The sequence below is a fragment of the Pantherophis guttatus genome, chromosome 7, assembly GCF_059756535.1.
Source record: "Pantherophis guttatus breed Tessera chromosome 7, ASM5975653v1, whole genome shotgun sequence".
Lineage (NCBI taxonomy): Eukaryota > Metazoa > Chordata > Lepidosauria > Squamata > Colubridae > Pantherophis > Pantherophis guttatus.
The window spans coordinates 6,558,093-6,573,730 of record NC_142069.1 but is presented as its reverse complement, the minus strand read 5'-3'; the positions used below and the strand labels follow the sequence as shown (position 1 = coordinate 6,573,730).

The following is a 15,638-nucleotide window of genomic DNA, read 5'->3' as shown; positions in this document are numbered from 1 at the left end:
CATAAGTGGAAGGAGATGGGTGGTGGGAACGATGAGAAGATTAATAGTAGTGCAGACTTAGTGAATATTTTGACAGTGTTGAGGGAATTATTTGTTTAGCAGAGTGTTGGCATTCGGGAAAAAAACCTGTCCTTGTGTCTAGTTGTTCTGGTGTGCAGTGCTCTATAGTGTCGATTTGAGGATAGGAGTTGAAACAATTCTGTAAATATATATATATTTTTTACAAAAAAATGGTTTGCTGAATAAATCTTGAGGGGAATGGGCTTGACAATATGATGCATCATGAACCTGGGTTTACAAACCACCACGGATGAATTCACACAAACTCACAGGCCAGCAAGGAAATGACTGTTTTCTTAGTGCAATGTCTGTACTCAACCATTGATAAGGCCTCGGGCTCTTTAGCCCAGCTTTGCTCCCAAGCCAAGGAGGAAAGTTTTCCCTGGAGGGTTTATCAACCAAGAAAGTTCCACCAACCAACGCTTCTGACATACCTAAGGCCAACATGTCAGAGATTTTTCACTGACCGAAAGCTGGAATTGCATAATGCATAATGGAAAGTGCAAGAATTCTGTTTAATAACAACGGCAGGGATGGAATTAATATGGAAAACCATCTCTCCAAGGTGAAATATTTGCCGCTGGATCCCCTCCAGGAATGACGGCAGATTTCCTAAACAGGAAAAGCTCTCTTTGAGAAGTATAAAACTTGAGGGCACCACGCGACGCCAGTCCAGAATCGGCAGACAAAGAGTTTTTAACATGCCAGGCAAGTTATTTTTGGTGCTCTTCTACAGAAGAGGTGAACAGTAATTGACCTACAGAGATTATTTTTTTTCCCCCTCCGTCAGAAATGGAGTAGATTAAACAAATGATAAATTAACAACAGAAATTAAATTTAAAAAAGGGATGGTCAAAGCAAATTCTTATAATGAAATATGGGGGGGGGGGGATTTTATAAAATCAGTGTTGGTGGAAGGCAAAGGGAATAAAACTACTCAAGAATATATGTTGTTTTGGAGGGGATAAGGGCATAATTGGAATATATTGTATATCTTTTAGTTGTTGTAGACGAAGAAATAGAAGGAAAAAAAATGGTCTCCATGGATGGGGATACACTGTAATGTTTTTTTCCCCTTTTTCTTTCTTTCTTTTTTTTTGTATTTAGATGTATATGTACTATGTTTGTATTATTTGTATTTAAAAAATAAAATTAAAAAAAAAAAGAAATGGAGTAGATTACACAGTGGAGGAATGTGTGCAAAAGTTGACGGAGGTAGCAGAGATGGCAAAATTGATCGCTTCGATTAAAGAAAAGAACACAATTTTGGTTTTACTTGGAAACTGCTTTTGGACTTTGTGCTTGAGGTAGAAAAAAACCCCCAAAAACTTTGATTTGGGGTTTTGTTGATTAGATAGATTAGTGCTATGGCTAATATATGTAATTATATAAAGGTAAAAAGTTGAGGTTGCATGTTACTACCTTATTCTACTGCACCAAAAAGAGTCGGAAATCAATGCTCTTCTTTTTCTTATATTTTATATTCTACTTATATTTTAATTTCTTCGTATTTCTGTACTTTGTATTTTGATAAACTAATAAAATGTAGGATAAAAAAGAAGAAGAAATGGGAGTAGATTGATATCAATAAACAGCTAGCCCTTGACTTAACAGCAATGGATTTAGTGACGGCTTGAAGTTACAACTGGAAAAAAGTAATTTACGACCTTTTTTCACACTTACGACCCTTGCAGCATCCCCATGCTCACGTGATCAAAATTCAGAGGCTTGGCAACTGACTCATATTTATGACGGTTGCAGTGTCTCGGGGTCAAGTGATCCGCTTTTGCGACCTTCTGACAAGCAATGTCAATGGGGAAGCCATTGATTCGCTTAACAACTATTGTCACTACTTCACCACTGCGCTGATTCACTTAACAACGGTGGTCAGAAAGGTCGTAAAATGGGGCAAAAGTCACTTATCAATTGTTTTGCTTAGCAACAGAAATTTTGGGCCCCATGTGGTCGTTAAATCGAAGACTGCCTATACTTTTAGGCTGCCTTCATTGACGTGATATCCTCCTAGCTTCTGGCAGCTGCTGCCTTTCCTGCAGAAGACAATCTTGGTGAGATTTAGCCTGGAGACTAAATCATATGAAGAATGATGGCAGGATTTGGGTATGGCCAGTCTAGAGAAAAGAAGGACTATGGGGGACACGATAGCAATATTCCAGTATTTGAGGGGCTGCCACAAAGAAGAGGGGGTCATCTTATTTTCCAAAGCACCAGAAGGCAAACTAAGAAACAATAGATGGGTATTAATAGAATAACTGAGTTGGAAGGGACCTTGTAGGTCATCTAGTCCAACCCCCTGCCCAAGCAGGAGACCCTACACCCGTGATGGCGAACCTATAGCATGGGTGCCACAGATGGCACAGAGTCGTATCAGTGGGCACGCGAGCTCAGCTCCAGCGTGCATGTGTGCGCTGGCCAGCGGATTTATGGGCCTTTTGGTCCCACCGGAAGTTGGGAAATGGGCTGTTTCTGGCCTCCAGAGGGCCTCCGGGAGGGGGAGACTGTTTTCGCCCTCCCCAGACTCCTAGAAAGCTCCTGGAGCCTGGGGAGAGTGAAAAATGGGCCTACTGTGCCATTACGTACTAAAAGGGGGGGGGGTGCACATGCGTAGGGGCAGAGTGCATTGAATTATGGCTGTGGGCACACATGTGGGCGACCTCGCTGTACTCTCCCCGCTTTTGGCACGCAACGGCAAACAGGTTAGCCATCACGGCCCTTCACCATTTCTGACAGATGGAAATTAATCAAGGAGAGAAGCAACCTGGAATTGAGGAGAAACTTCCTAACAGTGAGGACAATTAACCAGACAGGAGTCGTTATTTCCTAAAAATAACTCAGGAGCCTGAGTGGCGTAGGAGGCTAATGCCTCCTAAGGCAGCATTTAACATCCAGCTGCCTGCAATTACTGCGAGTTCAATTCTCACCAGGCTCAAGGTCGACTCAGCCTTCCATCCTTTCTAAGGTGGGTAAATTGAGGACCCAGTTTGTGGGGGCAATAAGCTGACTTTGTATAAATATACAAAAGTATGAAGGCTATTGCTTAACGCACTGTAAGCCGCCCTGAGTCTCCGGAGAAGGGCAGCATATAAATCAAATTAAAAAAATTAAAAAAAAAACAAACCTCACCCATATCTCTGAAAAAGTCACTATACTGCATTGGTAATGGACAAATTCTGCAAATGCTAAAAGTCTAAGCCTTCTGTAAGCAACCTTTGTGTCGTGCAGCCAGATCTAACCCGGATGATGAGAAGCATCTGAAAACCTGATGGGGAGTTTCTAAGTGTTTGCATGTAAGGTGAAATCAGAACCAAAAAAATTGAAGGCTAGAACGAAGGAGGGATTTCCTGACAGTGAGAACAATTCAGGGGAACGGCTTGCTTCCAGAAATTGTGGGTGCTCCATCCCTGGAGATTTTTAAGAAGAGACCAGACAGCCACCTGTCTGAAATGGTATGGGGTTTCTCCTGCTTGAGCAGGGGGTTGGACTAGAAGACCTCTAAGGTCCCTTCCAGCTCTATTCTGATGCTGATGCATCAATTACATGCGCAGCACAGGAACATGGGTTGCTGGGTTAGCAACTTCCAGCCAAACCGGATCAAGCTCAGCTGACTAACCAGAACAAGGGGTATCAGGGAGCCTCTCCTCCCCTCTCCTGGCTGTAAATGATGGGAGCTGTCGGCTGCTTCCTCCCGGGGACATCGCATTGGGGGAAGGCACCCCTTGTGTATTTCAGTAAAGTTCTATCTGATCAAGATTAAGGCTGATTATATTTGAACTGCAGTTGAATCCCGACCTCGCACGTCCTGTTTGGCTAAAAGTCAGCCCCCTGTGGTTTAGCTACTCATTTCTGAAAAACGAGGACGGAACTTTTCTCTCTCTCTCTCTTTTTCTTTCACACTCCCCTTTTCCTATTTCCTGCCTTATTTTACTTGTTCAGACCGACTGCACTTTCGGCTACGTAGACTGGTAGTCCTCGGCTTACGACCCACAACGGAGCCCAGAATTTATGTGGCCGAGGGGGAAAAAATTGGTCGAGTGAGGTCTGCCCCGTTTTACGGCTTTTCTTGATGCGGTTGCTAAGCGAATCGCTGCAGCTGGGAAGTGAGTCACGCACGGACGTTAAGCAAATCTGCTGACTTTTGCTCATCCGAAGGGGGATCACGTGACCTCCCCTGGGACACAGAAACGGTCGTAAATATGAACCGGTTGCTGAACATCCAAATGTAAAACATGTGATCACGGCGATTCTGCGGCGGTTATTAAGTGTGAAAAATGGTCATAAGTCACTTTTTTCCGGTGATGTTGTAACTGAATGGTCACTAAGTGAACTGTTGTAAGTGGAGGACTACCTGTCATATGCCAGGGAAGGGAACCTATACTCATTTAAGATCATTTTTATATCTTGAGAGCTGAAGCAAATAGTGTCCTTGGCTCTAGGTTTATGCATCTCTTAACTTTCTCTGAAGAGCCAATACTTGTTAAGAGCCACAGCAAATAAGTTGCACTTAGCTCCTACTCAGACCTCTGTGAAATCCATGCGCCAAAGGTGTATTGTCACACAACAGCAACAGTTTGTAGACAGTGAGTATTCAGTCGATAGAAGAGACTATTTGTAGCTCAGGGTTGAAATGAGAGGTCCTTGGTGCTATCTGAATTTGGTGGTTTTCTTGCAGACGTTTTGTTACCAGAGTAGGTAACATCATCAGTGTTAGAAGGGAGTGATTCTTATTATATACTAGTAGCTTTGCCCTGCCGGTATTGGTGGGAGTGTTCTTCGTGGTTTCTTGAGTAGGCTGCTGTTTACTATTAAGTTTGTTTGTCTGTGTTGGTAGATCCCTGATTGAGGTATTGTGTGCTTGGTTCTTGGCCTAATACAGTAATGGCCAAAATTGTGGAAACTTTTTGGGAAAAGTGTATTTTTGAGGTTTGATGGCTAATAACACCACTTTTTTTTTTTGGAGTTTCAAGATCATCCTATTCCACTGCTGGAATGGCCTGGGAATAGCCCAGACCTTAACCCAATTGAAAATCTATAGAGCCGACTAAAGAAACTTGTTAGTCAGAAGCGACCCAGCAATAAAACCCAGTTAATAAAAGCCATCATTCAATCAATCTTGGTTTCACATTATAACAGCTGCAGAACTAAAAGACTTGGTTCACTCCATGGGAAGACCTTGTAAGGCCGTAATTCATGCTAAAGGTTACCCAACTAAGTGTTAGCTGACATGGTGATCATTTTTGTATATCTCGTTTTTTTCTACGGTGATCATTTTTGTCTATCTAGTTTTTTTTACGTGTTTGACTTTTCTTCTTCATACTGTAACTGCTATTCTAATAGTAAATCCTTCATAAAAGTTATTGCATTACATTCTTAACTAAATTATCTTTCCATTGATATATAATTTTATGGTACTACTCTAAAGAAAAGTGGTGTTATTAGCTAGTTTTAGAAAATACACTTTTCCCAAAAGGTTTCCACAATTTTGGCCATTACTGTATATGGCATATATGTGTGTGTGTGTGTGTGTGTGTGTGTGTGTGTGTATGTATATGGTATATGTGTGTATATAGACATATATACATATACAAATGTGCGCGCGTTATATATGTATATATATTAGCATGCATATATTCCCTAAATATATGCATGCTAATATATATTAATGTGCAATATTAATGCAATATCAGGGGTTTTCAATTCAACTGTATAGAATGTGAAGGATGTGTGCTTTTCTAGTTATAATGTACATTGAAGATGCCATTTAATTTCATTGTGCGAGGTGCAATGGCAATAAAGTAAACTAAAAAAAACTAAACTAAACTAAACTAAACACCAGAAGCCAATTCCTAGCACAATTAAGAATATGCTTCTACTGTAAACATTGTTACTTGAAAGAGTCATAGTATAAGAGGAGTCCTATTATTATCCTCTAACTTAAATAACATTAGCAAGAAAGTATCATATTCTTTTAACTGTATACCTCTGTATTGTTTGTGATAAAGATATATGCTTTTTACAAAGCTTCTTTCTATCTGTGATATCGGTTCATCTTAAGACGTTTACACCCATATACATTTTGATAAGTATCAGAGGCAGCGTATATAAATATGCATTGCTGATTTTTAAGCTTTTAAAGGCCAGTGTAATGTCCCAGGGATTCAGGTATTTGCATTCCTTTCGAGGCAGAGCAATTTATTAAAATCAAATTTCATCATTCCAATACCTGACATGGAATCTTATTTTCCTGGAATCTGTGTAACGTTAAGCCACAACAGGTTGAAAATACTTGGATCCTGAAATTTTACCTTGGGCATTACAAATTTTGTCATGGTGAAGGTTGACTTTTTATTGGGCAATTATGGAAATAAAAGAGTCGAAATCTGATCAATTCAGGTGCTCGGTCAATGTGAGATTTTAAGTAGTAAGCCTCAGAAACATCGGTCTCATATCTGTTTTGGGAAATTTCTCAACAGATTGAACCTTTCTGTTTTACTCACAACTTACTAAAAAAAAAAAAAAACTTTCTGCCACTAGTTGTTAGGGTTGTTTTTTCTGATAAGATTACTTTATTCTCCCCTTGAGTTCAATGTGCTTCATATTGTAGGTAAAATGCTGGTGGCTTTTATTAATGACTTTGTAAAGAAAGACAATTAAAGTGTATTGGCACCAAAAGTAAACTTGGTATCGTATCTTCTCCCTTCGTAAGCACTCAATATTTAAGCATTTCGTCAGAGAAAATGTTCCACCTGTGGAAGCCCACAAATACTTAATTACCAAACTGTAATTTATGAAAAGGTGATTAACTTGACATATGTTATTCTGAGGCTGATAATCCAACCTCTTAACATCCAGGTTTTGTTACTTTCCTCGGAACTAGACATGAAGCTGTTGGGACTTTGGTTTCCCATCATAACCAATTCTTTTATAATTGGTCCCATATATCATCATCATCGTATTAGCCATGGTCTATCCACTGCAGGACGAAGGCCTCTTCCGCATGTTTCCAACCAATACGGTCCTGGGCTTTCTTTTGCCAATTGGGCCCACAATATTTGCTTATGGTGTCATTCCATCTTGTTTTAGGTCTCTTTCATGGATGCTTTTTATCAAGTGAGATCCATTCTATGACCGCCTTGGACTCAGTGGTGGGAGTCAAATAAATTAACAACCGGTTCTCTGCCCTAATGACCGGCTGGGTGGGCGTGGCCATGGTGGGTGTGGCCAGAGGGTGTGACAGGCAGCACTCTGCCTCCTGCACCCCCGCCCCCGGGAGCAAAAACGGGCTGTGGAGGGCCCATTGTCCACCTCCTCGGGCTCTGGAGGCAGGAAATAGGCTCATTTTCGCCCTCCACGAGCCTCTGGGAGGCCTGTTTTCTACCTCCCCGGGCTCCATGTGCCCCCTGCACTTACCTGGGATCCAAAATGGGCCACGTGGGGACTCTTGGGAAGGGCGGGACGTAGTGGCACGGGGCCAGCCAGTCATCGGAACTAGTGGTTCGTCAAACCAGACATAAAATTAACATCCATTTTGCCCGAACCGGTCCAAGCCAACTGAATCCCACTTCTGGCTTTGGTCCACCTGCCATCGGTTCTTCTTGCTATGTGGACCAGCCCGTTTCCATTCCAATTCTTTTACTCTCTTGATGGCATCATATGTTTTCATTTGTTCTCTAAATCTACGTGCAGGTCTTTCTATCTTGTCTTGTGATGCCAAGCGTGGCTCTTTGTGCCATTCTTAGCTTTTGTATCGATTGTGAGGTTAGCGTCCATGTTTCGCTGGCGTATGTTAGAACAGGTAGCACACGTTAATCAAACACTTTTCTCTTCAGGCGTAGGGGGAGGTTGTTCTTGAAAATGACGCTTAGCTTGTTGAATGCCTGCCTGCCAGCCACATTTAACACATTGTTCAATTTCCTTTATTGTATTACCTTCCACTGAGATCCATCGGTCTTGCATATATATACATGTTTTAATGTATGTATCGAAGTATGATTGCGAATGGGACCACTGGAAATAACAATAGCATTGTAGGCTTATATATCGCCCCATAGTGCTTTATGGCACTCTCTGGGCAGTTTGCAAAGTAGAAACATTATTTGCATATTGCCCCCAACAATCTGGGATCCTCGTTTTACTGAACTGGGGAGGATGGAAGGCCGAGTCAACCTTGAGCCCATCAGGATCGAACTCCAGGCTGTGGGCAGAGTTTCCTTGCACTTAAGAGGGGTGCAATAGCTTAGTAGTTAAAGATGCTGAGCTTGTCAGCTGGAAAGCTGACACCCGGGGTTCGAGACCCGAGCGCTGCACAACGAGTGAGCTCCCTTTCCTTGCCTCAGCTCCTGCCCACTTAGCAGTTCAAAAGCATGCAAATGCGAGTAGATAAATAGGTACCACTTTGGTAACAAAGTCACAATGTTTCATGTGCCTTTTGGTGTATAGCCATGCATGATCATGGAAAATGTCTTCAGACAATGAAGACTAAGAGATAGAGATGAGCACTGTTCCCTAAAGTCGGGCACGACTGGACAGGGAAACCTTTAATATCTTTACCTTTTAAGGCACTTAAACCACTGTGCCACCAGGCCTCCCGCTGGCGTTAAGGATCGAATGAAAACAATTAAGGAACCCAGAAGATGGGATGGTGACATGTACTCAATGAAACAATTAAGACCACCTACCACGTAATTTCTGACGGTCTCTGTCACAACACTTCGAACGGGGACTTTGGAGCTTCCCATGGCGGATGGTGCAGGGGAGGACGGTGGTATGAGAGTCTGAGCAAGGGCGGCTGGAGGGACCACCGGAGGAAGAGGTGGAGGGGTGATATGGACAGGAGCTGGTGAAGGCGGCGGTGGTGGTGTTTTGGGTCGAACCAGGAGAGGTAACGGTTTAGGCTCCGTCGTGGGCATCACTTTGCTGATTACACTGTTGGGACAAAAACAGAAAGAGTGGAGATAGCATTAGACGATTCATTCAATTAACCAAAAATTATGCAGTTAAGTGGGGAGGAAAAGACGTAATTCTGTTCACAAAGGACAAAAATAGTAGCAGAGGTTCATAACAGCATCAGAGAGAATGACGGAAGGAAACCAAAGTTACATCAAATTCTCATACAGGTAGTCCTCGACCTACGACCACAACTGAGCCCAGAATTTAGGACACTAATTACGTAGCAACCCTGTTACTAACTGAACAACGGTGGTGATTCGGTTAACAACCGCAGCAAGGAAGGCCGTAAAATGGGGGAAAACTCACCTAACAACAGTCTCGCTCAGCCACGGACATTTTGGGCTCCACTGTGGCCGTAAGTGGAGGAGTGCCTGTAATCCTTTCTTGCCTTCTAGTCTGGCTGCCTACATGTGTCTTGCTGGGCAGGGAGTTTGCAAGCAGCAGATAAAGGGAAGAGAATCGCTTTGGGGTTGCAGTTGGTGGCAAACGTAATGAGTTCACCCGCCATAAGGCCTAAGCTAAAAGCTGATAGAGACCTTTGAGGCAGTGGTGAAATTTAAAATTTGTTACTACCGGTTCTGTGGGCGTGGCTTGGTAGGTGGGGGTAATGTGACTGTGTGGGTGTGGCCATTTTTTTTTACTTTTAAAACCATTTTTTCTACAACCTCTTCGGCGAAGAGGTTGTAAAAAAAATGCTTTCAAAAGGCTCTGATGATCCCAGCTGAGTTGCCTGATCGGCAGAGGCTTTTTTTCTTTTAAATGCCTCTGACTATCCAAGATGAGTTGCCTGATCAGCAGAGGCTTTTTTTTTTAACTTTTAAAAGCATTTTTTCACCCGAAGAGGTTGTAGAAAAAATGCTTTTAAAAGTTAAAAAAAAGCCTCTGATGATTGTGCGGCTCAGCTGGGCATGGAGGGGGGGGGGCAGGGATTTTTGCTACCGGTTCTCCGAACCCCACCCCTGGCTCCATTGCTACCGGATCGGGCGATCCGGTCTGAACCGGGATCATTTCACCCCTGCTTTGAGGGCTTCCCTTTGAACCTCGCAAAGGATGGCACTTCATGCAACTAGGCAGTTTATTCAACTCTGCAAGCTGCTTCTATAGCAGGGGTGTCAAACTCAATTTCATTGAGGGCTGTGGTTGACCTTGGGGAGCCGGCCGGGCAAGGCCGAGTGGGCGGGTGTGGCCGACTGGGTGGGCATAGCCAGCTTGATGCCATTCCCCAAACTGCTGGCATGTCTCATCTTCGTATTGGGTAGACCGGGCCGATGCCACATAGACCAGGATGGCCCCGTGGTCCAGATCCGACCATATCACGCGCCTTTAATTTGACACCCCTATTCTATAGGTAAGGAGTTCTTTCCTGATCTCCGTAGCTTAGATCAAGCCCTGGTGTCCAGATTCAATCAGGGAGGAAGGAGCAGAAGGCAGGTGTAGCTGTCTTGCAAGTAGTTACTCTATTTTTTTATACAGGTAGTCCTCAAGATATGACCACAACGGAGCCCAACATTTCTGCTGCAAAGCGAGACCGCTATTAAGGGAGTTTCATCCCCGTTTTACGAACTTTCTTGCAGTCGTTAAGGGAATCACTGCCGTTGTTCAGTTAGTAACATGGTTGCTAAGGGAATCCGGCTTCCCGCAACCGTCGTAAATGTGAGCCAGTTGACAAGTGTTCGAATTTTGATCACGTCACCATGGGGGAAACAGGGCAACGGTCTTACGTGGGAAAAACAATAGTTAAGTCCCCTTTTCAGTGCTGCGGTAACTTCAAACGGTCACTAAACGAATATTTGTAAAGTGAGGACTACCTGTGCAACTTTTCAGTTTCGACTGCAGCTCTGGGATTACCTGCCGGTCTCTCACTCCAATATTAACCAGGTCTGATACCGTTTTCGTGAAATAATGGAAGGATGGATAGGAAATAATTGCTCAGATCTTCTGCTCTGCTCTGCATCTAACCATCTCCAGAAGCATGAAGGAAGAGGGCCTCTTTGGGCCTACCACACAGACTATGATCTCCTCCTGCCCTTTCTATACAATATGGGTAGTCCTGGACCAGTGGTGGGATTCAAATAATTTAACAACCGGTTCTCTGCCCTAAAGACTGGCTGGGTGGGCGTGGCCATGGTGGGCGTGCCCAGGGGATGTGACAGGCAGCACTCGAACTCCTGCAGCCCCCTGGGAGCCAAAACGGGCTGCTCCCCTCACATCCCGTTTTGGACCTAGTACGCAGGGGCAAAATCCAGCAGGTTCTGGAGAACCGGTAGCGGAAATTTTGAGTAGTTTGGAGAACCGGTAAATACCACCTCTGGCTGGCCCCAGAGTGAGGAGGGAATGGAGATTTTGCAATATCCTTCTTCCAGGAGTGGGGAGGGAATGGGGATTTTGCAGTATCCGTCCCCTGCCACGCCCACCAAGCCACACCACACCCACCAAGCCACGCCCACAGAACCGGTAGTAAAAAATTTTGAAACCCACCACTGATGGGGGGGGCTGCGCCACCCACACCCCGCACCCCATTTTGGGCCTAGTAGGTCTCCCTGCAGCCTCTCTTTCTCCAAAGCATTGTTCTTTATCTGGCGTTCTCCAAAAATGTTGGGACTACAATCCCCAAGATTCTTCCTCCTTTTCCTTTTCCTTTCCGTTCCTTTCCTTTCCTTCTTTTCTATTTTTCCTTTCCTTCTTTTCTATTTTTCCTTTCCTTCTTTCCTTTCCTTTCCTTTCCTTTCCTTTCCTTTCCTTTCCTTTTCCTTTTTCTTTTTCTTTTTCTTTTCCTTTCCTTTCCTTTCCTAGTTGCACATTTGGAGGTAACTGGTTGGGCCTACCTGTTCCACTCTTAATAGATTCCATGCTAGCCCATGGAACCTACCTGCTCTGTTTATATATTGCAATGCAACCCTGCTTTATATTATAAAGAAGGCAGCAATTAATAGTTGCCTGCTGAGTACAATATATATATACTGCATAATATTATTTACCCTAATTAAGGGTTATTGCTTTCATCGTCATCAGAATAAAACAATAACACAAGAGTTGCCGTTTTGAAATAATAGAAAATACTTGCAGCTCAGGTTTTAGAGATTTTGGCAGCGGTTTGCTCTCTGAGAGAAATGGAAAGCTCGGAGAACAAAGACTTTTCATATTCAGGATCTGCTCAGGCAATTGAAATAATTCAATTTTTGAATAGGAGCTCTGGTGGCTCAGCAGATTAATTAACATCCACTTACATCTGCTGCCTGCAATTACTGCAAGTTCAAATCTCACCAGGCTCAAGGCTGACTCAGCCTTCCATCCTTTCTAAGGTAGGTAAAATGAGGACCCGGATTGTGGGGGCAATAAGCTGACTTTGTATAAATATACAAAAGTATGAAGGCTATTGCTGAGCACATTGTAAGCCGCCCTGAGTCTCCGGAGAAGGGCGGCATATAAATCAAATAATAATAATAAAAAAAGGCTAGGAGCCCAAAATTTCTGTTGCTAAGTAAGACAGTTGGTAAATGCCCCATATTACAACCTTTCTTATCAACAGTTGTTAAGTCAATCACTGCCGTTGTTGAGCGAACCTGGATTTCCCCCTTGGTTGTGCTTCTCAGAAGGTCGCAAAAGCGGGTCACATGAGCCCAGGACATTGCAACCGTCATAAATAGGAGTCAGTTGCCAAGTGTCAGAATTCTGACCATGTGACCATGGAGATGCTGCGGCGCTTGTAAGTGTGAAAAATGGTGATAGGTCACTTTTTTTCAGTGCTTTTATAACTTCTAAGGGTCACTAAACGAACTGTTGTTAAGTCGGGGACTATCTGTACAGTTAAGTCTTTGACTGACAAACAGTTCATTTAGTGTCCATTCAAAGTTACCACAGCACTGAAAAAAAGGGACTTATGACCGTTTTTCATACTTATGACCGTTGCAGCGTCCATGTAGTCATGTGGTCAAAATTTAGATACTTGGCAACTGGCCTGTATTTATGACGGTTGCATTGTCCTGGGGGGGGTGTCACGTGATCCCCTTTTGCGACTTTCTGATAAGCAAAGTCAATGGGGGGGAAGCCAGATTCGTTTAATGACCGTGTTGCTCAGTGGTGAAATGTAAAATTTGTTACTACGGGTTCTGTGGGCGTGGCTTGGTGGGGTGGTAATGTGACTGGGTGGGCGTGGCCAACTTTTTTTTTTTCTTTTAAAAGAATTTTTTCTACAACCTTAAGAGGTTGCAGAAAAAAATTGCTTTTAAAAGCCTCTGACGATCAGGCAACTCAGCTGAGATCGTCAGAGGCTTTTAAAAGCATTTTTTCAGCTGAAGAGGTTGTTGAAAAAGTGCTTTTAAAAGCCTCTGACGATCCCAGCTGAGCTGCGCGCTCATCAGAGGCTTTTTTTAAAAAAAACTTTTAAAAGCATTTTTTCAGCCGAAGAGGTTGCAAAAAAAAAAAATGCTTTTAGAAGTAAAACAAAAAAAGCCTCTGATGATTGTGCGGCTCAGCTGGGCATGGGGAAGGGGCAGGGATTTTTGCTCCGAACCACCTGCCTCCATCGCTACCGGATCAGGCCGAACCGGGAGCATTTCACCCCTGGTGTGGCTAAGTTAAACCAACTGCAGCGATTCACTTCACAACAGTGGCAAGAAGAGTTCGTAAATGAGGCAAGACTCACTTATCACAGGTTTCATTTAGTGACAGAAATTTTGGGCTCCATTTTTTTTTTTTTAATTTCATTTATATGCCGCCCTTCTCTGAAGACTCAGAGCGGCTTACAATGCGTTAAGCAATAGCCTTCATCCTTTTGTATATTTTATACAAAGTCAGCTTATTGCCCCCACAAACTGGGTCCTCATTTCACCTACCTTAGAAAGGATGGAAGGCTGAGCCTTGGCGAGATTCGAACCCTGCAGTAATTGCAGGCAGCTGGTCTTAATAAGCTTAATAACAGGGTGCCTTAAACCCCTGTACTACCAAGGCTCTTTTTGTGGTCGTAAGCTGAGGGCTACCTGTATTAATTTCTGGCTGTGTTTCCTGCTTCTGTTCTCTAATCCTAAACATCCATAATTTCGTCTCCTCACAATCTCTATGAGAAGGAGTGACTGACAGGCCGTATTTGAAATGTTTATTTAGAACATGTGGCCTAGTTATCTCGGGTATCATATCCACAATCTAACTGCCACTCCCTTCAGCTAATAATGTTCTACAGGAGTAGATGCAGAAACTGCCTTGCCTTGCGCCACTCGGCTGCGATGGGGTAATTTTCAAGAGGGGTGGTAGCCTTATCTTCCTATCTGAAGGCAGGAGATGATAGGTGGCAAGGCACCGCAGATAAATCAAAGTCAAATCGTTTTAATTATTTCTTGTTTGTTTCTGCATCCAATCCGGAGACCGCCCATTTCTCTCTCACAGAGAGAGACCCTTGTTTAACCAGGAGCGCTGCTCGAATCTTCCCTTGTGCAGATGAACTTCAAGACTAATTTATAAACTTAGGTCAAAAAATAAACAAATTACGAGCATATGGAGAGATAGTCATTGGGAAATGACTACCCAGAAGACTTTCACAAGAAGAGACAGCAAGATAACACCTGCCAAGCAGCCGTAAAGATTCAGCCTTCTTCTCTTGAATATACATATACGGCAGATTAAAATAATGTCTTATGCTATCTAAAGAAGCATCATGATCCAAAGAAAGAGATACAGGCTGAATTCTGACATTTCTGGCTGAAGGATAGCAATAGCCATAGAAATACACTTAAGATTTCTTGACGGCAGCGAGAATTGTATTTGCACAGTATTGGAAAAATGAGGAAACTCCTACAGATGAAAACATAATTAAAAAAAAACATTAGAATGCGCAGAGATGGATAGGTTGACACTAAAGATAAAGGATAAGGAAGATACAAAATATCTTTTAACGTGGGATTTGTTTTATCAATGGTTAAGACAATAGAGGTAGACATTGGAAGATAAAAGATCACCACTATATACAAGTAAAGGATGATAGATTATCACTGTTGTATAAATAAATAATATTACTATTATTATTATTATGTATAAGTCAATTGATCCAGACAATACGCTGTTTATTAAGCACTTATGTATACCAAAGAAAAATGTATAAATAAATTTTTTAAAAAAGAAAGAAATACACTTAGATTTATATACTATGCCATAATGCTTTCTCTGAGTGGTTTACAATGTCAGCTTATTGCCCGCAGCAATCTGGGTCCTCATTTTACCGACCTCGGAAGGATGGAAAGCTAACCTTGAGCTAGTTAGGATCGAACTCCAGGCTGTGGGCAGAGTTTGCCTGCAATACTGCATTCTAACCACCGCGCCACCAAGGCTCCTTTTTCAATTAGTACACTAGGAAAAACAGAGATTTGTCTGAAAACCTGGACATTGGAGTTAGATTTGAGAATAGAGGTAGACCCTGACTAACAACCATTTGTTTAGTGACCATTCAAAGTTAGAACGGTATGGAAAAAAGTGATTTATGACCGTTTTTCACACCTATGACCATTGTAGCATCCCCTTGGCCATGTGATCAAAATCTGGATGTTTGGCAACGGATTCATATTTACGATGGTTGCCCTGTCCCAGGGTGATATAATCAGTTTTTGCAGCCTTCTGACAGGCAC

General features: G+C 42.9%; 1 protein-coding gene across 2 annotated transcripts in view; it reads right to left on the bottom strand.

Annotated features, from left to right (window-relative positions):
• Positions 1-15,638, bottom strand: part of TAF3 (TATA-box binding protein associated factor 3) — a 182,463-nt gene that overhangs the window by 7,434 nt on the left and 159,391 nt on the right. For both annotated transcript variants that reach the window (XM_034436650.3, XM_034436651.3), the window contains exon 5: positions 8,754-9,000. In XM_034436650.3, coding sequence (XP_034292541.2) covers positions 8,754-9,000 — 247 coding nt within the window. The remainder of the gene's footprint in view (positions 1-8,753; positions 9,001-15,638) is intronic.